This window comes from Pollachius pollachius, assembly GCF_949987615.1.
Source record: "Pollachius pollachius genome assembly, chromosome: 11".
Lineage (NCBI taxonomy): Eukaryota > Metazoa > Chordata > Actinopteri > Gadiformes > Gadidae > Pollachius > Pollachius pollachius.
In genome coordinates this window covers 23407035-23430803 of record NC_136944.1, presented here as the reverse complement: position 1 = coordinate 23430803, position 23769 = coordinate 23407035, and the positions used below count along the sequence as shown (strand labels likewise).

General features: G+C 49.4%; 3 protein-coding genes across 6 annotated transcripts; 2 read left to right on the top strand and 1 right to left on the bottom strand.

Moving 5' to 3' along the window:
• ift70 (intraflagellar transport 70) lies at positions 1-13232 on the top strand. Of its 3 annotated transcripts, none has more exons than XM_079745735.1 (19): positions 1-137; positions 681-746; positions 2273-2482; positions 3647-3703; positions 4273-4408; positions 6354-6458; positions 6657-6785; positions 7469-7518; positions 7691-7843; positions 8482-8547; positions 8622-8675; positions 8965-9030; positions 10235-10305; positions 10682-10892; positions 11361-11432; positions 11683-11786; positions 11903-11981; positions 12189-12318; positions 13066-13232. In XM_079745735.1, the coding sequence occupies exons 1-19, from the start codon at positions 84-86 to the stop codon at positions 13218-13220; spliced, it is 1968 nt and encodes a 655-aa protein (XP_079601861.1). In that variant the 5' UTR covers positions 1-83; the 3' UTR covers positions 13221-13232. The 3 variants fall into 3 exon arrangements, with proteins under 3 accessions (XP_079601861.1, XP_079601860.1, XP_079601862.1); XM_079745734.1 differs by having other exon boundaries at positions 10229-10305; XM_079745736.1 differs by lacking the exon at positions 3647-3703 and having other exon boundaries at positions 10229-10305.
• Positions 13233-13867: 635 nt separating this feature from the next.
• Positions 13868-18292, bottom strand: cUnh16orf89 (chromosome Un C16orf89 homolog). 2 transcript variants are annotated; one of them, XM_079745737.1, is made up of 8 exons: positions 18012-18292; positions 16643-16795; positions 16265-16415; positions 15739-15856; positions 15412-15574; positions 14967-15071; positions 14697-14798; positions 13868-13996 (listed from the first exon to the last, which is right to left on the bottom strand). In XM_079745737.1, exons 1-8 carry the CDS (start codon positions 18199-18201, stop codon positions 13881-13883), a joined length of 1098 nt encoding a protein of 365 aa, XP_079601863.1. In that variant the 5' UTR covers positions 18202-18292; the 3' UTR covers positions 13868-13880. The 2 variants fall into 2 exon arrangements, with proteins under 2 accessions (XP_079601863.1, XP_079601864.1); XM_079745738.1 differs by having other exon boundaries at positions 14967-15041.
• Positions 18293-18679: 387 nt separating this feature from the next.
• alg1 (ALG1 chitobiosyldiphosphodolichol beta-mannosyltransferase) lies at positions 18680-23754 on the top strand (the record flags this gene model as incomplete). Its single annotated transcript, XM_079745565.1, has 13 exons — positions 18680-18974; positions 19256-19333; positions 19444-19547; positions 19903-20051; positions 20676-20765; positions 20879-20989; positions 21279-21400; positions 21489-21527; positions 21658-21717; positions 21861-21971; positions 22691-22805; positions 23012-23087; positions 23340-23754. 13 exons carry the CDS (start codon positions 18680-18682, stop codon positions 23481-23483), a joined length of 1494 nt encoding a protein of 497 aa, XP_079601691.1. The 3' UTR covers positions 23484-23754.
• Between the last annotated feature and the right edge of the window lie 15 nt (positions 23755-23769).

Genomic DNA, 23769 nt, shown 5'->3' with positions numbered 1-23769 from the left:
CGACTCGTAGCCATCGGTAGCTCCGAGCTGAGGGATCGATTCCCGTTCTGACCCACAACCCGGCGTCCCACCGGCCGGCCATCATGACCCCCGCGGTCATAAAGGACGGAGAATACACGGCGACCATCTACCGCCTGGTACGGCTACCTATTAGCCTGTTAGCATGTTAGCCCGTTAGCCTCGGAGGAGCAGGGAAATAACAACATATGTTCGGTCTGTTAAGAAACGACCAACTACCCCCTTATTTATGAATATGTATATTGTATACATCTATAGTGTATATATCTATAGCTATATGTGTGTGTATACTGTATATCTATAGCTATGTATGTGTTTATATATTGTATATATCTATAGCTATGTTTGTGTATACTGTATACATCTATAGTGTATATATCTATAGCTATATGTGTGTGTATGCTGTATTTCTTTAGCTGTATATGTGTGTGTATATATTGTATACATCTAAAGCTATTTGTGTTTGTATATATTGTGTACATCTATAGCTATATGTGTGTGCATATATTGTATACATCTTTAGCTATTTAGCCATTAAGATGAAAAAAAGATCTATATCTTTATTGTATACTTCTATAGCTATTTATATTCATATATTGATACATCTATAGCCATCTAGATAGATATCCATCTCATCAAGCTCCTTTACTCCTTTACTCCAGATCAAAGAGTGTCGCTATGGAGACGCCATCGTGATCCTCAACCACCAGCTGGAGAAACACATGAAGGTCAGACCCACAGCTGCACCCTAGGCCTGGGCGGTATTGCAAAAATTATTATCACCATTTTTTTTCAATATTATTCACGATATATAATTTGATACTGCTGAAGCCTGAAGAAACCTGAGTGTTCATTAGTTAAACCATAAGCTTTTCTTTATTACCGTATCACATTTAAATATAAACATTTAACTTCACAAACATGTTTTATCTGCCCCCAACAGAACAATATAAGGTAGCTTGCCTTGTAACCTATTGAAAATAATGTAAATAAAAATAAAAGCTCTGACTTCTTTCACATTAAACTCCTTTGGCAGGGCTTCAGAAAACATCTTAAATCTTGTAGAGGCACAATCAATACATCAAAAGTAAAACAGTGGATGCACAAAGGCCCTGGCACATAAACTGAACTTTAATATATAAAATATGAACTACGGACTTATCGTTTTAGTCAACGTGAGTTTTATCGCGATTAATAATCGTAATCGAATTATTGCCCAGCCCTACTACACCCACCGTCCAGCCCCTTCCTGTTTACAGAGCCAACCCCTTCCTGTTTACAGAGCCATCTCCTTCCTGTTTACAGAGCCAGCACCTTCATGTTTACAGAGCCATCTCCTTCCTGTTTACAGAGCCAGCACCTTCATGTTTACAGAGCCATCTCCTTCCTGTTTACAGAGCCAGCACCTTCATGTATACAGAGCCAGCACCTTCATGTTTACAGAGCCAGCCCCTTCCTGTTTACAGAGCCAGCACCTTCCTGTTTACAGAGCCAGCACCTTCATGTATACAGAGCCAGCACCTTCATGTTTACAGAGCCAGCCCCTTCCTGTTTACAGAGCCAGCACCTTCATGTTTACAGAGCCAGCACCTTCATGTTTACAGAGCCAGCACCTTCATGTTTACAGAGCCAGCACCTTCCTGTTTACAGAGCCAGCACCTTCATGTATACAGAGCCAGCACCTTCATGTTTACAGAGCCAGCCCCTTCCTGTTTACAGAGCCAGCACCTTCATGTTTACAGAGCCAGCACCTTCATGTTTACAGAGCCAGCACCTTCATGTTTACAGAGCCAGCACCTTCCTGTTTACAGAGCCAGCACCTTCATGTTTACAGAGCCAGCACCTTCCTGTTTACAGAGCCAGCACCTTCCTGTTTACAGAGCCAGCACCTTCATGTTTACAGAGCCAGCACCTTCCTGTTTACAGAGCCAGCACCTTCATGTTTACAGAGCCAACCCCTTCCTGTTTACAGAGCCATCTCCTTCCTGTTTACAGAGCCAGCACCTTCATGTTTACAGAGCGAGGATATCTAGCGTAGCATGTCTAGGGGGGGGGGGGGGGGGTCTGGGCAGCTTGGCCCTTCTTAGTAATACCAGCTGTGAGATGTGTTGCCTTCCTCTGTTATTCTCAGTCTTTTACCTTGTAGTGGTTGTCCTCTCTGAGTGTTACCTCCTGTGTAACACTCTGTGGACGGCCCTGAGTCCGAACGCTGCTGTATGATGCTGTCCTGACTCGGCGTGTTGTCCCCCTGTAGTCCCGGGCGGCCCTGTCCCTGCTGGGCTACTGCTGCTTCCACACGCAGGACTTCAGCACGGCGGCCGACTGCTACGAGCAGCTCAGCCTGCTGCACCCCGAGGTGGAGGAGTACCGGCTGTACCACGCCCAGGCCCTGGCCCGCGCCTGCTGCTACCAGGAGGCCATGAAGGCCAGCTTCCTGCTGGACAACCCCAGCACCTATACCAGGGTACCCACACACACACATATACACATACACACACTACACTACACTACACTACACTACACTACACTACACTACACTACACACACAGTAACAGCCGCTCTGTCAGATGATCAATCTTCTCTCTCTGTATCAGATGATCAATCTTCTCCTCTCTCTGTATCAGATGATCAATCTTCTCTCTCTGTATCAGATGATCAATCTTCTTCTCTCTCTGTATCAGATGATCAATCTTCTCCTCTCTCTGTATCAGATGATCAATCTTCTCCTCTCTCTGTATCAGATGATCAATCTTCTCCTCTCTCTGTGTCAGATGATCACTCTTCTCCTCTCTCTGTATCAGATGATCAATCTTCCCCTCTCTCTGTATCAGATGATCAATCTTCTCCTCTCTCTGTATCAGATGATCAATCTTCTCCTCTCTCTGTATCAGATGATCAATCTTCTCCTCTCTCTGTATCAGATAATCAATCTTCTCCTCTCTCTGTATCAGATGATCAATCTTCTCCTCTCTCTGTATCAGATGATCAATCTTCTCTCTCTGTATCAGATGATCAATCTTCTCCTCTCTCTGTATCAGATGATCAATCTTCTCCTTCTCTGTATCAGATGATCAATCTTCTCCTCTCTCTGTATCAGATGATCAATCTTCTCTCTCTGTATCAGATGATCAATCTTCTCCTCTCTCTGTATCAGATGATCAATCTTCTCCTCTCTCTGTATCAGATGATCAATCTTCTCCTCTCTCTGTATCAGATGATCAATCTTCTCCTCTCTCTGTATCAGATGATCAATCTTCCCCTCTCTCTGTATCAGATGATCAATCTTCTCCTCTCTCTGTATCAGATGATCAATCTTCTCTCTCTGTATCAGATGATCAATCTTCTCCTCTCTCTGTATCAGATGATCAATCTTCTCCTTTCTCTGTATCAGATGATCAATCTTATCCTCTCTCTGTATCAGATGATCAATCTTCTCTCTCTGTATCAGATGATCAATCTTCTCCTCTCTCTGTATCAGATGGTCACTCTTCTCCTCTCTGTGTATCAGATGATCAATCTTCTCCTCTCTCTGTATCAGATGATCAATCTTCTCCTCTCTCTGTATCAGATGATCAATCTTCTCCTCTCTCTGTATCAGATGATCACTCTTCTCCTCTCTCTGTATCAGATGATCAAGCTACAGGCTGCCATCAAATACGGAGAGGAAGAGTATTCCGCTGCTAAGGTAACATCCTCTTCCTCCTCTTCATCACAACCAACACTGGGTGCTGATGTTGGAGCCGGTTTACTGTACGTTTTGTATATGATGATACATGGTCTGGAGCTCCAGGGAGATCCCCTGAGTGTGCGTCTGGTCCCTCAATGTGCACCAGGTGTGCAGCCTCAGCGGCCCCAGAATGTACATTTTATTTGTGTTTAGTATATTGAATGTGTCTTTAATGTAAATGTAATGTGTATTTAATGTATGTGTAATGTATATGTCATGTATCTAATGTGTATGTTATGTGTATATGTAAAGTATATGTAAGGTGTATGTAATGTGTGTATCTAATGTATATGTAATGTGTATGCTATGTGTGTATCTTAATGTATATGTTATGTGTATATGTAAAGTATATGTAATGTGTAGTTTATGTGTGTATCTAATGTATATGTAATGTGTATGTTATGTGTATATGTAAAGTATATGTAATGTGTGTATCTAATGTATATGTAATGTGTATGTTATGTGTATATGTAAAGTATATGTAATGTGTGTATCTAATGTATATGTAATGTATGTTGTGAGGACAGACCCTGGTGGAGCAGCTGCCCCAGGAGGAGCCGGACTACGAGGTGAAGATGGGCTGCCTCCTCTACCAGGAGGAGCAGTACGAGGAGGCGCGCAGGAGGTTCACCTCCGCCCAGCAGGTCCTGGGCTACCAGCCAGGTACAGCCTCGCTGTATAGACTGCACTGTATATACTGCACTGTATATACTGCACTGTATACACTGCACTGTATATACTGCACTGTATACACTGCACTGTATATACTGCATATACTGCTGTACATTACTGCAACCCGAGTACATTCTACTGCACCCCGAGTACATTACTGCACACAGAGTACATTATACTGCACCCCGAGTACATTCTACTGCACACGAGTACATTACTGCACACCGAGTACATTACTGCACACCGAGTACATTACTGCACACGAGTACATTGTACTGCACACCGAGTACATTATACTGCACCCGAGTACATTACTGCACCCCGAGTACATTACTGCACACTGAGTACATTCTACTGCACACCGAGTACATTATACTGCACACCGAGTACATTACTGCACACCGAGTACATTACTGCACACCGAGTACATTACTGCACACCGAGTACATTACTGCACACCGAGTACATTATACTGCACCCCGAGTGCATTACTGCACACTGAGTACATTATACTGCACACCGAGTACATTACTGCACACCGAGTACATTACTGCACACAGAGTACATTATTCTGCACCCCGAGTACATTGTACTGCACACGAGTACATTGTACTGCACACTGAGTACATTACTGCACACCGAGTACATTACTGCACACCGAGTACATTCTACTGCACCCCGAGTACATTACTGCACCCCGAGTACATTACTGCACACTGAGTACATTCTACTGCACACCGAGTACATGCTACTGCACACCGAGTACATTACTGCACACCGAGTACATTACTGCACACCGAGTACATTACTGCACACCGAGTACATTACTGCACACCGAGTACATTGTACTGCACACCGAGTACATTATACTGCACCCCGAGTACATTACTGCACACTGAGTACATTTTACTGCACACCGAGTACATTACTGCACACCGAGTACATTACTGCACACCGAGTACATTATACTGCACCCCGAGTACATTGTACTGCACACGAGTACATTGTACTGCACACCGAGTACATTACTGCACACCGAGTACATTACTGCACACCGAGTACATTATACTGCACACCGAGTACATTACTGCACACCGAGTACATTACTGCACACTGAGTACATTATACTGCACACTGAGTACATTACTGTACACAGAGTACATTATACTGCACACTGAGTACATTGTACTGCACACCGAGTACATTGTACTGCACACGAGTACATTATACTGCACACTGAGTACATTATACTGCACACTGAGTAAATTATACTCTGCACTGAGTACATCTATACTGCGCACTGAGTACATCTATACTGCACAATGTATACATGTATACTGCACACTGTATATTTATACTGCAAAATGCACTGGATTTATACTGCATAATGTATACATTTATACTGGACACTGTATACATTCTATATTCATACATTCAGGTCTAACATTAACTCTCTCTCCTCTCTCCTCCTCTCCCCCTCTCCCCCTCTCCCCTCTCTCCCCTCTCCTCCTCTCCTCCTCTCCCCTCTCTCCCCTCTCCTCTCTCCCTCTCTCCCTCTCTCCTCCTCTCTCCCTCTCTCCTCCTCTCCTCTTCTCCCCCTCTCCTCCTCTCCCCTCTCTCCCCCTCTCCTCTCTCCTCCTCTCCTCTTCTCCCCCTCTCCTCCTCTCCCCTCTCTCCCCCTCTCCTCTCTCCTCCTCTCCTCCTCTCCCCTCTCTCCCCCTCTCCTCTCTCCTCCTCTCTCCCTCTCTCCTCCTCTCCTCCTCTCCTCCTCTCCCCTCTCTCCTCTCCTCCTCTCCTCCTCTCCTCCTCTCCCCTCTCCTCCTCTCCCCTCTCTCCCCCTCTCCTCTCTCCTCCTCTCTCCCGCTCTCCTCCTCTCCTCCTCTCCCCCTCTCCTCCTCTCCCCCTCTCCCCTCTCCTCCTCTCCTCCCTCCCTCAGACCTGTCCTACAACATGGCTCTGTGTTACTACAGCATGAAGAACTACAGCGCGGCTCTGAAGCACATTGCAGAGATCATCGAGAGAGGGATCCGGGAGCACCCTGGTACGCACACACACACACACACACACACACACACACACACACACACACACACACACACACACACACACACACACACACACACACACACACACACACACACACACACACACACACACACACACACACACACACACACACACACACACACACACACACACACACCCCTAACCCTGACCCCTGGCTCGCCCCCCACTGCAGAGCTGAGCGTGGGCATGACGACGGAGGGCATCGAGGTGCGCAGCGTGGGCAACACCCTGATCCTCCAGCAGACGGCGCTGATCGAGGCCTTCAACCTCAAGGCCGCCGTCCAGTTCCAGCTCAGGAACCGTGAGGCGCACACAGATCCATATTCACCTACATATAGGTCTATAGATCTATAGATCTATAGCCATATCCATCTACCTATAGATCTATAGCCATATCCACCTGCATATAGATCTATAGATCTATAGCCATATCCACCTGCATATAGATCTATAGCCATATCCACCTACATATAGATCTATAGATCTATAGCCATATCCCTCTACATATAGATCTATAGCCATATCCATCTACATATAGATCTATAGCCATATCCATCTACATATAGATCTATAGATCTATAGATCAATAGCCATATCCATCTACATATAGATCTATAGATCTATAGATCAATAGCCATATCCATCTACATATAGATCTATAGCCATATCCACCTACATATAGATCTATAGATCTATAGCCATATCCATCTACATATAGATCTATAGATGTATAGATCAATAGCCATATCCATCTACAGACAGATCTATAGCCATATCCATGTACATATAGATCTATAGATCTATAGCCATATCCATCTACATATAGATCTATAGATCTATAGCCATATCCATCTACATATAGATCTACAGATCTATAGCCATATCTATCTAAATATAGATCTATAGATCTAGTTTGCATATACAAGTTGTACTGCAGTAGAGGTACAGTAGGTCATGGGTTCATCCTCTCATGTGATCCCACAGTGGAGGGGGCTCAGGACGCGCTGACAGACATGCCCCCCCGGACAGACGAGGTGAGGACACGCCTTCAGACACAGACACTTTAAGAAATACGACCGTCGACTGTTTGAACCCACAGTCGATACGACCCCGCGCACACTGACCTACCACCACCCACTGACCTACAGACCATAACCCCCATCTCACCCCTTCCCCCTGTGTGTGTGTGTGTGTGTGTGTGTGTAGGAGCTGGACCCGGTGACCCTCCACAACCAGGCCCTGCTGAACATGGAGCGGCGTCCCTCGGAGGGCTTTGAGAAGCTGGCCTTCCTCCTGCAGCAGGACCCCTTCCCCCCGGTCACCTTCGGGAACCTGCTGCTGCTCTACTGCAAGTATGAGGTACTGCTCTCACCTGGTAGACTCACCCGGTACACCACCTGGTAGACTCACCTGGTACACCACCTGGTATACTCACCCGGTACACCACCTGGTACACTCACCTGGTACACCACCTGGTATACTCACCTGGTACACCACCTGGTACACTCACCTGGTACACCACCTGGTATACTCACCTGGTACACCACTTGTACACTCACCTGGTACACTCACCTGGTACACCACCTGGTACACTCACCTGGTACACCACCTGGTACACTCACCTGGTACACCACCTGGTACACTCACCTGGTAGACTTACCCGGTACACCACCTGATACACTCACCCGGTACACCACCTGGTACACCACCTGGTACACTCACCTGGTACACCACCTGGTACACCACCTGGTACACTCACCTGGTACACCACCTGGTACACTCACCTGGTAGACTCACCCGGTACACCACCTGGTACACTCACCTGGTACACCACCTGGTAGACTCACCTGGTACACCACCTGGTAGACTCACCTGGTACACCACCTGGTTCTCCCTCTCTGTCTCTCTCTCTTTCTCTCACTCTCTCCCTCTCACCTGGCCTCACCTGGTATCCTCACCTGGTATCCTCACCTGGTCCTCTCTCTCCCCTGTCCTAGTACTTTGACCTGGCTGCAGACGTCCTCGCGGAGAACGCCCACCTCACCTACCGGTTCCTGTCCCCGGTGAGTTCCTGTTCTCCTGACGGTTGTTCCTTCACCGTGTCTCAGAGTCCTGACTGCAGCCTCTCTGTCCTCAGTACCTGTACGAGTTCCTGGACGCCATGCTCACCTGCCAGACCGCCCCCGAGGAGGTAGGCCTTCACAGCCCGCTGAGCCCCATCCACCGCCTGGTGCTCTAGGGCTACAGGCACTGGTTCTGGTCTGGTTCCGGTCTTATCCGGTTCTGGTTCCGGTCTGATCTGGTTCTGCTTCCTGTCTGATCTGGTTCCGGTCTGATCCGGTTCTGGTTCTGGTTCATGTGTGATCCGGTTCTGGTTCCTGTCTGATCTGGTTCTGATTCCGGTCTAATCTAGTTCTGGTTCTGGTTCCGGTTTGATCCGGTTCCGGTCTGATCCGGTTCTGCTGTGTGTTTCTCTACAGGCCTTCAGGAAGTTTGACGACATGAACGGCAAACTGACGGAACAACTCCGCAAGCTTGCAAAACAGGTCACCCACCCATCCCCTACACACACACACACACACACACATGTAACCCGCCTTAGCTCTAATTGTTGCTTTTTAAAACTAAGAGATACAGATATTTTATCAGTGCATTAATTAACTCGTGGACTAGTAAAACAGAAGTCTAGATCGCTCTAGGAGAAAGGGGTACTGGCAAATGCATTGAGTGACAGAGTAAGGAATTGACACGACAAACAGGTAAGTTTTAAGTGTGTTATATTGTTTTGAATAAAAGAAATAAAATAAAAATAAAATGTTTACAGTGTCAACACACACATGAGATATCGACCACAGTTTTCAATAAATTCAGTCTCTGAATTTATCACAGTCTCTGTTTTGGGTAGCTCGCCACGACCACTGAGGTCCCTTCTACCTTACAGAACAGGAGGAAATCCTCAGCAGAAGAAGTAGTCTTTGTGTAGATCTCAAACCCAGGAATCCATACCAAAGAAAAAAAAACCCGGCCAGAGGCTCAACTTCACATACACACACACACACTCCGGGTACAAGGAAGAATACACGGCTCGTCTGTCCAGATTCCGGTTCTCCTCCGTCTCCGTCACAAACACACGGTCCGCTTCCAACCACGGCAAAAGAAAAAGACTTCGCTCTCTGCGCCGACGATATAAAGTTAATTCAGACTTTGGAATATCTGTCTTTCTTTCACAAAAACGGTAATATCTGCAGCCGAAGCTTAGCATGCAGCCACCTCGACGACGGTCCGGCAGAGAGGGAGAAAAAAAAACAACACGCCTGCACGTACACCCTGACGGCGTCTGATTGGTTACTCCGCTTCACATCGCGCGAACTCCTCATGTCACCTGAATCTTTTACACTTCCAGAAAGGCACATTCGCCACACTTGAAATAAACAAAACATTCTTTTTAAAACAGATGTAAATAAACTTGCGTATATTAATCTTTTAAATCTATTTATTGACATATTTATGATTTTATCATAAATCCTATTTATTCATTTTATGTAAGATTATTTTAAATCAAACTATTTATTTATTTCTGTCACATTTATTTATTTATCATTTATTAATTTATTGATCTAATCAATTAACTGATAGCTGGACTAGGATAAGGGCCTAGTAACCTGGGTTACACCCACACACACACACACACACACACACACACACACACACACACAGGTCTAAAGGGGTCCCTGTGTGTCTAAGGTGCAGGACTTCCGGCTGGCCCGGGACGACCAGGGGCTGAGGAAGGGGCTGCAGGACTACGACCTGCTGCTGGAGAGGTAGGACTCCTCTCAGCTCCTCTCTGATTGGTTCTGACAGGTCCGTCTGATCTGTGATTGGTTGGCGTGCAGGTCCGTCTGACCTCTGATTGGTTGGTTTCCAGATCCGTCTGATCTCTGATTGGTTGGTGCAGGTCTGTATGATCTCTGATTGGTTGGTGCAGGTCCGCCTGATCTCTGATTGGTTGGTGCAGGTCCGCCTGATCTCTGATTGGTTGGTGTGCAGGTCCGTCTGGTCTCTGATTGGTTCTGACAGGTCCGTCTGGTCTCTGATTGGTTCTGACAGGTCCGTCTGGTCTCTGATTGGTTCTGACAGGTCCTTCTGGTCTCTGATTGGTTCTAACAGGTCTGTCTGGTCTCTGATTGGTTCTGACAGGTACATCCCGGTGCTGATGGCCCAGGCCAAGATCTACTGGAGCCGGGAGAACTTCCAGATGGTGGAGAAGATCTTCCGCAAGTCGGTGGAGATCTGCAACGAGCACGATACCTGGAAGCTGAACGTGGCGCACGTCCTCTTCATGCAGGAGAACAAGTACAAGGAGGCCATCGGGTTCTACGAGCCCATCGTCAAGAAGCACTACGACAACGTGGGTCCACACAGGAGCTGGAGCACACACAGCCAGTAGGGCCTGAGCTCTGCTGATTTAATACTCTATTATATATTATAATACTCTGGTGTTATGATACTATTCATTACTCTATTATATGTTATAATACTCTGGTGTTATGATACTATTCATTACTCTATTATATGTTATAATACTCTGGTGTTATGATACTATTCATTACTCTATCATATGTTATAATACTCTGGTGTTATGATACTATTCATTACTCTATTATATGTTATAATACTCTGGTGTTATGATACTATTCATTACTCTATTATATGTTATAATACTGTGGTGTTATGATACTATTTATTACTCTATTATATGTTATAATACTGTGGTGATATGATACTATTCATTACTCTATTATATGTTATAATACTTTGGTGTTATGATACTATTCATTACTCTATTATATAATCCAGTACTCTTTGTGTGTTCCAGATCCTGAACGTCAGTGCGGTGGTTCTGGCCAACCTGTGTGTCTCCTACATCATGACCAGCCAGAACGAGGAGGTCAGCCCCCTCACCACCTCCACCAACCCCACCACCACCACCTCCACCAACCCCACCACCACCACCTCCACCTCCACCACCACCACCACCACCACCACCACCACCACCTCCACCTAACCCCACCACTACCCCCCCCCCCCTATATAGATTTATATTTATCAATTGATTATATCACTTCAGGGTTTATCTCCTGGACATATTTCTTCCTGTTTACATATGAGGGTTTGTGTTTCCTGCTCCCTGTCTGCAGGCGGAGGAGCTGATGAGGAAGATAGAGAAGGAGGAAGAGCAGATCTCCTACGACGCCCCGGACAAGAAGGTCTTCCACCTCTGCATCGTCAACCTGGTGATCGGGTGAGAGGCGTCAGAGAGACTCAGAGATAATGAGTCCTGACCAGCTGCTGTCCTGTAGTACAGAGAGGTACTGTATAATAATGTGTAGAATGAGCACTGAGTATGTGTTTCTGCAGCACGCTGTACTGCGCTAAAGGGAACTACGACTTCGGCATATCCAGAGTCATCAAGAGTCTAGAGCCCTACAACAAGAAGGTATGAACGTCACACGCCTCAATACACACAAACATAAAGCACACTGTTCCACACACCCCCTCGGTGACCTTTAATGGGCCCCTCCAGACAGGATGCGGGGTGGTGGGGTCTGTACTAATGTGTGTGTATGTGTGTGTGTGTGTGTACGTGTGTGTGTGTGTACTAATTTGTGCGTGCGTGCGTGCGTGTGCGTGCGTGTGTGTGTAGCTGGGGACAGACACGTGGTTCTACGCTAAGCGCTGCGTCCTGTCCCTGCTGGAGAACATGTCCAAACACATGATCCTGCTGAGGGACGCCGTGGTGCAGGACTGCCTGCTGTTCCTGGAGCGCTGCGAAGGTACCACACTCTACACACTGCACTACACACTGCACACACACAGTACACATTGTGTACTACACACTGCACACACACTGTACACTACACACTGCACACACACACACACACACACACACACACACACTGTGCACTACACACTGCACACACACACACTGTACACACTGTACACACACACTGTACACACTGTGCACTACACACTGTGCACTACACACTGCACACACACACACTGTACACACTGTACACTACACACTGCACACACACACACTGTACACACTGTGCACTACACACTGTACACACACTGTACACACTGTGCACTACACACTGTACACACACACACACACACACATGCACTCTACACACACACACACACGCACTCTACACACTTTACATACCGCACCACACTGTGTAATACACTGTACACCACACTGTACACTACAAATTATACAGTATACACACTGCACTACACACACTACACACTACTCTATACACACTGTGTTCTACACACTGCACTACACCGTGTACTAACTACTACACACTGTACACACACACACTGTACAGTGTGATTACTGTTATACAGTATACACACTGCATTACACACTACTCTATACACACTGTTCTACACACTGCACTACACCGTGTACTAACTACTACACACCCTTTGCTCTATAGATCTTTATATCTAAATAACTATCTCTATGTCGTATGTCTGTGTCCCCCCCCCCCCCCCCCCCCCCCCCCCCCCCCCAGTGTACGGCCGGGAGGAGCCGGCGGTGATCCAGGCCCCCCTGCAGGAGGACCGCTCCTCCTCCTCCTCCTCCTCCTCCCTGGGGAGGAACAGCGTCACCTACGAGGCCCGCCTCCTCAAGGCCCTCTTCTACCAGGTCATTGGCTGGAACCAGTGAGGTCATCGCCCGCCCCATGATGTCGTCGCCCCGCCGTGATGTCGTCGCCCCGCCGTGATGTCATCGCCCTGCCGTGATGACATCACAGGGACCAGGAACCCTGCTGGTCCTTTGGGGATGTGATGTCATCAGACTGCTGAACCCCACAGCCCTGTATATCTTTATATTTATATCTTTATATTTATATCTTTATATTTATATGTATAGACCAGTTCGTACTGCTAGTGGTTCATTTAGGACAAGGCAACGTCTCCATGGTAACATCATTTTTATTGAACAGGTGTGTAGATAATAAACCGTAGTCTGTGATACGTCCCTCCAGTCTGCTCCCGTTCCTCACATCCCGCCCTCTTCATCCTCTAGAATAGATCCTCTGTAGACTGACTGGTCAGGAGGGGGCGGGGCCGTCAGGAGGGGGCGGGGCCGTCAGGAGGGGGCGGGGCCGTCAGGAGGTGGGCGGGGCCGTGAGGATGGGGGCGGGGCCATCAGGAGGGGGGCAGGCCATCAAGGGGTGGGCGGGGCCATCATGAGGGGGCGGGGCCATCAGGAGATGGGCGGGCCATCAGGAGGGGGGCTGGCTAATCAGGAGGTGGACGGGGCCATCAGGAGGGGGCGGGGCCACTATGAGGGGGGCGGGGCTATCAGGAGGGGGCGGGGGCACTATGAGGGGGGCGGGGCCAGCGGTCTCTTGGTGATGTCCTGCTCCGTCAGCTGGTAGTTGAGGTAGCCGCCCAGCGCGCTCACCGCCACCCCCGTCACATGACTGGAGCACCCGTCTGCAGGTCACATGACATATGGACAGACACCCTGATCACATGGAGTAGGACGGCCTCAAAAGGAGGCTGAGGGGAACACTCTGTTCTGATTGGTTTACACAAGAGGCTGAGGGGAACACTCTGTTCTGATTGGTTTACACAAGAGGCTGAGGGGAACACTCTGTTATGATTGGTTTACACAACAGGCTGACGAGAACAATCTGTTCTGATTGGTTTACACAAGAGGGTGAGGAGAACCCTCTGATCTAATTGGTTACACTGGGTACCATTGCTTCCTAGCGTCCTCAACAACTCGTACATCTCCACTAAGAAATGTTCTCGATGCCCATGATGAATCAGTGGTCCTATTGGTTCAGAGCCTCTGGGACCCACCTCTCAGCCTGAACTCTCTGATCCTATTGGTTCAGAGCCTCTGGGACCCACCTCTCAGCCTGAACTCTCTGATTCTATTGGTTCAGAGCCTCTGGGACCCACCTCTCAGCCTGAACTCTCTGATCCTATTGGTTCAGAGCCTCTGGGACCCACCTCTCAGCCTGAACTCTGTGGTCCTATTGGTTAAGAGCCTCACCTCTCAGGGTCTAACTCTGATCCTATTGGTTCAGAGCCTCACCTCTCAGGGTCTGAACTCTGTGGTCCTATTGGTTGAGAGCCTCACCTCTCAGAGTCTGAACTCTGTGGTCCTATTGGTTGAGAGCCTCACCTCTCAGGGTCTTCTCCCTCCGCTTCACCCTCCTGGGGGGCGGGGACGGGGGGCGCAGCTGCTCCAGAAGCTCCTCCCCCATGATCTGGGACATCGCCCGCTCTGGAACACAGCACCATGTCAACTACACTTCCCACCATGCATCAGACATCACAGGTGTGAAGTGTTGGGTTAGGGAGGGTTAGTTTAGGTGTATGGTTAGTTCAGGGTTAGTTAAGGTGTAAGTTCAGTTCAGGGTTAGTTAAGGTGTCTGTCTAGCTGTCTCCTCACCATCCCTTCCGAAGCAACCGGACGTCGGGTCCTGCAGTCTGAGGATGTGCTGCAGCCAGTCCGGTTTGTAGAAGTCTGAGAAGCCGGCCAGACCACACAGCAGGACTGAGAGGGAGGAGGGAGGAGAGGGGAGGAGGAGGGAGAGAGGGGAGGAGGAGGAGGGAGAGGGGAGAAGGGAGGAGAGAGGGAGGGGAGGGGAGGAGGAGAGAGAGGAGGGAGGGGAGGAGGGAGGAGAGAGGGGGGAGAGATCGGGAGGAGAGGGAGGGGAGGAGGGAGAAGAGAGGGGAGGAGGAGGGAGGAGAGGGAGGGGAGGAGGGAGAAGAGAGGGGAGGAGAGGGAGAGGGGGGAGGAGGAGAGAGGGAGAGGGGGAGGAGGAGAGAGGGAGAGGGCCGTCAGAGGGAGGCATGGAGGCGTTGAGCCACTGAGTGGATTACGAGGTACCGACTGTTCTCGATGAAGATGTCCTGGGTGTGTGTGTTCAGGCCGGTCTTCAGGGCCTCCTGGTTGCTGCTCATCATGTTGGAGCAGAAGATCTTCTGGTAGTCTGCCTCCGTCAGGTTGGCTCTCGACTCCCGAAGGTCTCCCTTCAGCAGGCTGCTGCAGCCCTTCTGAGGAGGAGGAGAACCAGGAACAGGAGGAGGAGGAGAACCAGGAGGAGAACATTGTCATCTAGGACTTTACAGGGCATTGTTGTAGTATGTATTCAGTGTGTGTGTGTGTGTATGTCTGATTCAGTGTGTGTATTCACTGTGTGTATCAGTGTGTTAGTTACCATGGAAGCGATGAGGAAGTACAGCAGCTGGTGAGAGAGAGAGTAGAGCGGGCAGTCGAACATGGTCATGGTGTCTCTGCACGACTCGGTCACGATGCACGGAGTCCCCTTCTGCTTCCTGTCCAGGTGCATCATGGGAAATACAGGTGGACCAATTAGCTTCCGCCTACCACAGCGGTTTTACTGAGAAATATCCAGAAGCAAGTTAAATGTTTCTACGTAGTCATTTGGTGGACACTTTTATCCAGAGAGCCCTTCAGTGACTTCAGATACGTGTGGTCAGCGAGCAGGTGGGGGTTAGAGTTCATCATGCTCGAGTATGCGGTAGGCTGTGGACTTTGGGGATTGAACCTGGAACCTTTCTGAACAGCTGTTGGGACAACCAACCAGGATCACAGCCAGGGTCTGGGCTCTGGGGGTCCGCCTCCCCGGCCTCCTCAGAGAGGAGGGTGCCACGCTCTGGGAGGGGGTCTACCGCCCAGCTCCTGGGGAGGCTACAGGGGGGGTCTGGTCCTCTGAGCCGTACCAGGTGCCCAAGAGGAGCGTCATGCAGGAGTCGCTCAGCTGCTCATCGTAGCACTCGCTGGGCTGGCTGGACGCGTAGCGCAGGCTGGGGTCGGTGGAGCCCCAGGCCTGGGGGACCTTCCAGAACCGCCAGTCCAGCAAGGGCTCGAACTCTGGGGGGGGGGGGGGGGGGAGGGGACAGACAGGGGGACAGAGACAGAGACGGGTCAAAAAGGTTAGAGAGATGGAGAGACTGGTCTGGTGTATAACACAAAGATAAAAGCCTTGTTGAATACTAATATTGGTGCCCCCCCCCCCAGTGTAGGCCTACCTCTGTAGTAGGGGTGTGTAGTCCTACCTGGTAGTTAGGGGGTGTGTAGTTAGGGGTGTGTAGGCCTACCTCGGTAGTACTTGGGGTCATGTCTCTGCAGGGCGAGCACGGCCTTGGCCAGGCTCTGGTCCAGCCTCCGCAGCAGGGCCACGGTGGTGGTCCGCTGGGCCCAGCTCAGGGGGTCCGTGTGGGGCCACGTCCGCACGGCCTCCTTCAGCTCGGCTGGGGGCCAGGGACACAGGACTACCATACTACTGTACTGTAGTATACAGTAGTACAGTACTGTATACTACAGTACTGTAGTATATACTGCTGCTATACTACTGTACTGTAGAGTACAATAGTACTACTATACTAGTACAGTAGTACTACTATACTACTGTACTGTAGTACACAGTACTATCATACTATTGTACTATAGTATACAGTACTGCTATACTATAGTATATACTACTGTACTATAGTGTACACTACTGCTGTACTATAGTATATACTACTACCATACAACTGTACTATAGTATATACTACTGCTATAGTATATACTGCTATAGTATATACTGCTACTGCTATACTATAGTATAGCAGTAGCAGTATATACTATAGCAGTATATACTATAGCAGTAGTATATAGTAGTATAGTACAGTAGTATAGCAGTAGTATATACTATAGTACTATAGTATATACTACTGCACTATAGTATACGGTATTACTACTAAACTGCCATACTATAGTATATACTACTATACCTACTATATACTATAGTGCAGTACTTTATACACAGCTCTATATCATGTACTATACTGAGGTACAGTTCTTTATATACCTTACCTAACCTACTCACCCTGCAGTATGAGGTAACCTAACCTAACTAACTAACTAACCTACTCACCCTGCAGTATGAGGTAACCTAACTAACTAACTAACCTACTCACCCTGCAGTATGAGGTAACCTAACTAACTAACTAACCTACTCACCCTGCAGTATGAGGTAACCTAACCTAACTAACTAACTAACCTACTCACCCTGCAGTATGAGGTAACCTAACCTAACTAACTAACTAACCTACTCACCCTGCAGTATGAGGTAACCTAACTAACTAACTAACTAACCTACTCACCCTGCAGTATGAGGTAACCTAACCTAACTAACTAACTAACCTACTCACCCTGCAGTATGAGGTAACCTAACTAACTAACTAACTAACTAACCTACTCACCCTGCAGTATGAGGTAACCTAACCTAACTAACTAACTAACCTACTCACCCTGCAGTATGAGGTAACCTAACTAACTAACTAACTTACTCACCCTGCAGTATGAGGTAACCTAACTAACTAACCTACTCACCCTGCAGTATGAGGTAACCTAACTAACTAACTAACCTACTCACCCTGCAGTATGAGGTAACCTAACTAACTAACTAACTAACCTACTCACCCTGCAGTATGAGGTAACCCACCACCCCGTCCAGGTTGATGTTCTCGTGCTCGCTCTCCAGGAAAGCTGCGGCTCGCGACAGGCTGTTGAGGATGTGGTCCGTGACCTCCTCCTGAGCGGCGTTGGCCGCCACAAGGACGGCGAGCACGGCGACGAGCCCCGGCATGGCTCGGAGCTTCCCTCCAGGCATGTCTCGGAGCTTCTCTCCCTGCCCTATGTGCCCAGGCGGCGGCTCTTTGTTGCGGTGTTCAGCGGTCGAGCTTTCGACTCCAGAAAGTCGAGATTCGGCCCATCCGGTGGGAGCAGTCACGTGGGCTCGATGCGGGCTTGGATGAATAACAATAACAAAAATATATATATATATTTATTTTTCTTTAGTGACATTAAACCAGGTGGGGGGCATATATATATTTTATGATTAAACTACTTGAAATCAAATAGGAAATAAGGTCCAAAAAGAAAGCTGTGAATAATGTTGGAGAGAGATGGCTCCGGTCCTGAAGTACAGACGGGGACCCGCCATCCACAGCACCAGTGGCCGGGGAGCCTCTCTGGGGCTGTGGGGCGGGGAGCGGACGGTTGGTCCTTCCCAGGCTCTTCAAACCCGTACGGTCCCTTTAATTGAGGACCGCCCCCTTCACTCAGACACGTCACATGGATCAACAACAATGGCGGCACCGCTTCTCTCCACGTCCCTAGTCGTAGTTTCCTCTCTAATTGCTGCGTGCTTATCGGTGTTTTACTTAACTTCTGGTTCTTCAACATGCCACCTCGTCCCCCTGAGCGCCCTGGCCGTGTGTGTGTTGGTGTTCTGCGGGTATCTGCGGTGGAGGGGGGCCGGGCCGGCGGAGCGGCGGGTGTGCGTGGTGGTTGTCGGGGACATCGGACGCAGTCCTCGGATGCAGTACCACGCGCTGTCCCTCAGCCGGCACGGGTACCAGGTGGACCTGGTCGGCTTTCTGGGTTAGTGACAACTGCAAGGCTCAGCTTAGCTCAGGAGGCAGAGCGGGTTGCCTTGAAACCTGAAGGTTGCTAGTTAGATCCCCGGCTCCTACTAGCTAGACTGTCGAGGTGTCCTTGAGCAAGACATCTCACCCTGACTGCTCTGGACGAGCTGGCTGTCCCCTTGAATGGTTGACACCGCCGTCGGTGTGTGAATGTGAGCATGAACCGCTGTGAGACGCTTTGGATAAAGCGTCTTCTGAATGCACCAAATGTAAATGTCAAATGTTTTTCCATTCAAGGCACTAAACCACACAATGAGGTCCTGAACGAGGAAAAAATCACGATAATAGCGATGGCCGACGTGAAAGGCGTCCGTGGTAGGTGATGGGCACGTCTCTGAGCACTCATTACAGGACTGAACCATGGCGTTGATCAACTGAACGATTTCGTTAGAAGCTGAACGTTATTATGGATGTGTTCATCTCAGTGGGGCCGCGCGTCGTCTCCTACGTCACCAAGGTCATCGCCCAGAGCGTCCAGATCCTGGTCACCTTGATGAAGACCAGAAGGCCCTCTCACATCCTACTGCAGGTCTGATATCTCCTCTCATATCTCCTCTCACATCCTACTGCAGGTCTCATATCTCCTCTCATATCTCCTCTCACATCCTACTGCAGGTCTCATATCTCCTCTCCCATCCTACTGCAGATGTCATATCTCCTCTCACATCCTACTTCTGGTCTCATATCTCCTCTTATATCTCCTCACATGCTACTGCAGGTCTCATATCTCCTCTCATATCTCCTCTCACATGCTACTGCAGGTCTCATATCTCCTCTCACGTGCTACTGCAGATGTCATATCTCCTCTCACATCCTACTGCAGGTCTCATGTCTCCTCTCACGTGCTACTGCAGGTCTCATATCTCCTCTCATATCTCCTCTAGAACCCCCCAGGCCTCCCCAGCATGGCGGTGTGCTGGCTTCTGTGTCTCCTGAGGGGCTCCCGGCTGGTGGTGGACTGGCACAACTACGGCTTCACCATCCTGGCCCTCGCACACCCTCACACAGCCCCCCTGGTCCGGCTGGCACAGTGGTACGCTCCATGACTCCAATGCTACCAGTCCTACCATGGTACTACTGTAGTCCTACCGTAGTACTACCGTAGAACTACCATGGTACTACCATAGTCCTACCATAGTCCTACCATGGTGCTACCATAGTACTACAGTAGTCCTACCATGGTACTATTGTAGTCCTACCATAGAACTACCATGGTACTACCATAGTTCTACCATAGTCCTATCATGGTGCTACCATAGTACTACAGTAGTCCTACCATGGTACTACCATGGTACTACTGTAGTCCTACCATAGAACTACCATGGTACTACCGTAGTCCTACCATAGTACTACTGTAGTCCTACCGTATTCCTACCATAGTACTACCATAGTACTACCGTAGTCCTACCATAGAACTACCATGGTACTACCGTAGTCCTACCATGGTACTACCGTAGTCCTACCATGGTACTTCCATAGTCCTACCATAGTCCTACCGTAGTACTACTGTAGTCCTACCATAGTACTACCGTAGTCCTACCATGGTACTTCCATAGTCCTACCATAGTCCTACCGTAGTCCTACCATGGTACTGACGCCCCCGCGGCCCAGTGCTTCTGATTGGATGTGTGCGTTGTCATGGTGATGTGCTCCTCAGGTACGAGCGTGTGGTGGGGCCGCTGGCCGCCCACCACCTGTGTGTCAGCAGAGCCATGAGGGAGGACCTGCAGGAGAACTGGGGCATCAGGTGGGGTCAGAGGGCACGCCGCGCCGCCTGTTGGTGGCGCTCACACGGACAGTAATGTACAACGTCAATGAGCAACAGGACAGGTAGCTGACCCCTGACCCTGACCCCCCCAGGGCCATCACGCTGTACGACCGGCCGCCCGCCATCTTCAAGGAGACGCCTCTGGAGCTCCGGCACCAGCTGTTCCTCCGCCTGGCCCAGACCCTCCCCTCCTTCAGGACCAGGTGAGAGCCAGACCCCCCCCTTCAGGACCAGGTGAGAGCCAGACCCCCCCCTTAGGACCAGGTGAGAGCCAGACCTGGTCCACGTAGAGTAGACCAGGAGTAGACCTAGTCAATGTATAGAATTGCTGGGGGGGTTGGACTGTGAGGTGGGTTCCTATTGGTCAGTCAGACGATGAGGTGGGTTCCTATTGGTCAGTCAGACGATGAGGTGGGTTCCTATTGGTCAGTCAGACGATGAGGTGGGTTCCTATTGGTCGGTCAGACTGAGGTGGGTTCCTATTGGTTCCAGGGGCGAGGAGCCAGGCGGGGCCGGGGAGCGGACGGCCTTCACTCTCAGGGGCCCGGTGGACCAGAGCGTGACCTGGAGGCCCCAGAGACCCGCCCTGCTCATCAGCAGCACCAGCTGGACCGGTCAGCAGAGCACCACAGACAGCTGTCTGTCTGTCCGTCTGTCTGTCTGTCTTCATGGCTGTCTAACCTCTACCTCCTCTCTCCACAGAGGATGAGGACTTCTCGGTTCTTCTGAAAGCTCTGGAAGGTAGACACACACACACACACACACACACACACACACACACACACACACACACACACACACACACACACACACACACACACACACACACACACACACACACAGTGTGTGACCGGTTGTTTACCGTCTCCAGAGTACGAGCGTTGCGTCAGAGGGGGGCGTGGCCTGCCAGCCCTGGTGTGTGTCATCACAGGTGAGGTCATCCCTAGCGTCATCATGTGTCCATCAATCATAGCGGTCATGTGGAATCCTGACTCATAAGGCTGCTGCCCTAAAACGTGTGTGTGTGTGTGTGTGTGTGTGTGTGTGTGTGTGTGTGTGTGTGTGTGCGCGCAGGTAAAGGACCTCAGAAGGAGTATTACAGGAAGTTGATCGACGGCCTCCATCTGGAACACGTGCAGATCTGCACACCGTGGCTGGAGGCTGAGGACTACCCCACGTTGCTAGGTAACACTATAGAGGCTGAGGACTACCCCTCGTTGCTAGGTAACACTATAGAGGCTGAGGACTACCCCTCGTTGCTAGGTAACACTATAGAGGCTGAGGACTACCCCTCGTTGCTAGGTAACACTATAGAGGCTGAGGACTACCCCTCGTTGCTAGGTAACACTAGAGGCTGAGGACTACCCCGCGTTGCTAGGTAACACTATAGAGGCTGAGGACTACCCCTCGTTGCTAGGTAACACTATAGAGGCTGAGGACTACCCCTCGTTGCTAGGTAACACTATAGAGGCTGAGGACTACCCCTCGTTGCTAGGTAACACTATAGAGGCTGAGGACTACCCCTCGTTGCTAGGTAACACTAGAGGCTGAGGACTACCCCGCGTTGCTAGGTAACACTATAGAGGCTGAGGACTACCCCTCGTTGCTAGGTAACACTATAGAGGCTGAGGACTACCCCTCGTTGCTAGGTAACACTATAGAGGCTGAGGACTACCCCTCGTTGCTAGGTAACAATATAGAGGCTGAGGACTACCCCTCGTTGCTAGGTAACAATATAGAGGCTGAGGACTACCCCTCGTTGCTAGGTAACACTATAGAGGCTGATGTCTTCAGGTTCTATAGTGAGGTTCTGCTCTATGTTTCCCGGTGGTTCAGTATTGATCTTCTATATGGTAGGTGTTCTATGTTCTCCAGGTCTGTTAAAGGTTCTCTGGTATCTTCAGGTTCTGCAGACCTGGGTGTGTGTCTCCACCGCTCCTCCAGCGGCCTGGACCTCCCCATGAAGGTGGTGGACATGTTCGGCTGCTGCCTGCCAGTCTGCGCCATCCACTACAACTGGTAACACTGGTCATATACTGGTTATACCGGTCATATACGGGTTACACTAGTTATATACTGGTAAACACTGGTTAAATGGGTAAACACAGGTTTAATACTGGATAAACTGGTTTAACCGCTGGTGACTGAGTACTAACAGTGTAAATATGTGTAGTTTGTCAGTGCTGGTGACTGTGTGAATACTAACAGTGTAACTGTGTGTGTAGTTTGTCAGAGCTGGTGAAACACGAGGAGAACGGTCTGGTCTTCAGAGACTCCCAGGAGCTAGCGTCTCAGCTACAGGTCAGACCATGCTAATGTTGCTGCACGATGCTCCCGGTCAAACCTTCTGCACACAGACAAGCTAACGTTGCTACATGATGCTAGCAGTCAGATCGTCCGCATACAGCCATACTTCTGTTGCTACATGATGCTAACTGTCAGATAGTCTGCACACAGCTATGCTAAAGGTGCAATTAGCTCTCTGTGGTGGGATGGGGGTACTTTAAGAACACATGTGTGTGTATATGATGTTGTATCTGCGTGTGGTTCCAGTCCTTGCTGTCAGGGTTCCCGCGGGCCGGGGGCCGACTGGAGGACTTCAGGAGGAGCCTCCAGACCAGCAGGGGACAGCGATGGGATGACAACTGGACCCAGACCGTCCTGCCGCTCATCACCATGACGACACCGTCACCGTGACTACCACCATGATGGGAATCAAAGACAGTGGATCGCCACCAGAGATGCTGTTAGGTCAGCGTAGCATTGCTAGCAAAGGAAGGACTCTGCAAAGGAGTGGAGATCTGAGGGTCTTTACGGTTCTGTTAGCACGAGTTCAACATGATGCTAGGTTAGCATGCTAATATCATGCTGCTGCCTTAGCATGATGCTATGGATATAATTATGTTTAGGCAAGGGTCAGATATTTGTACACTTGTAGATAATATTTTTATACCGGCACATGGGAATGAGCTTTGACACATGT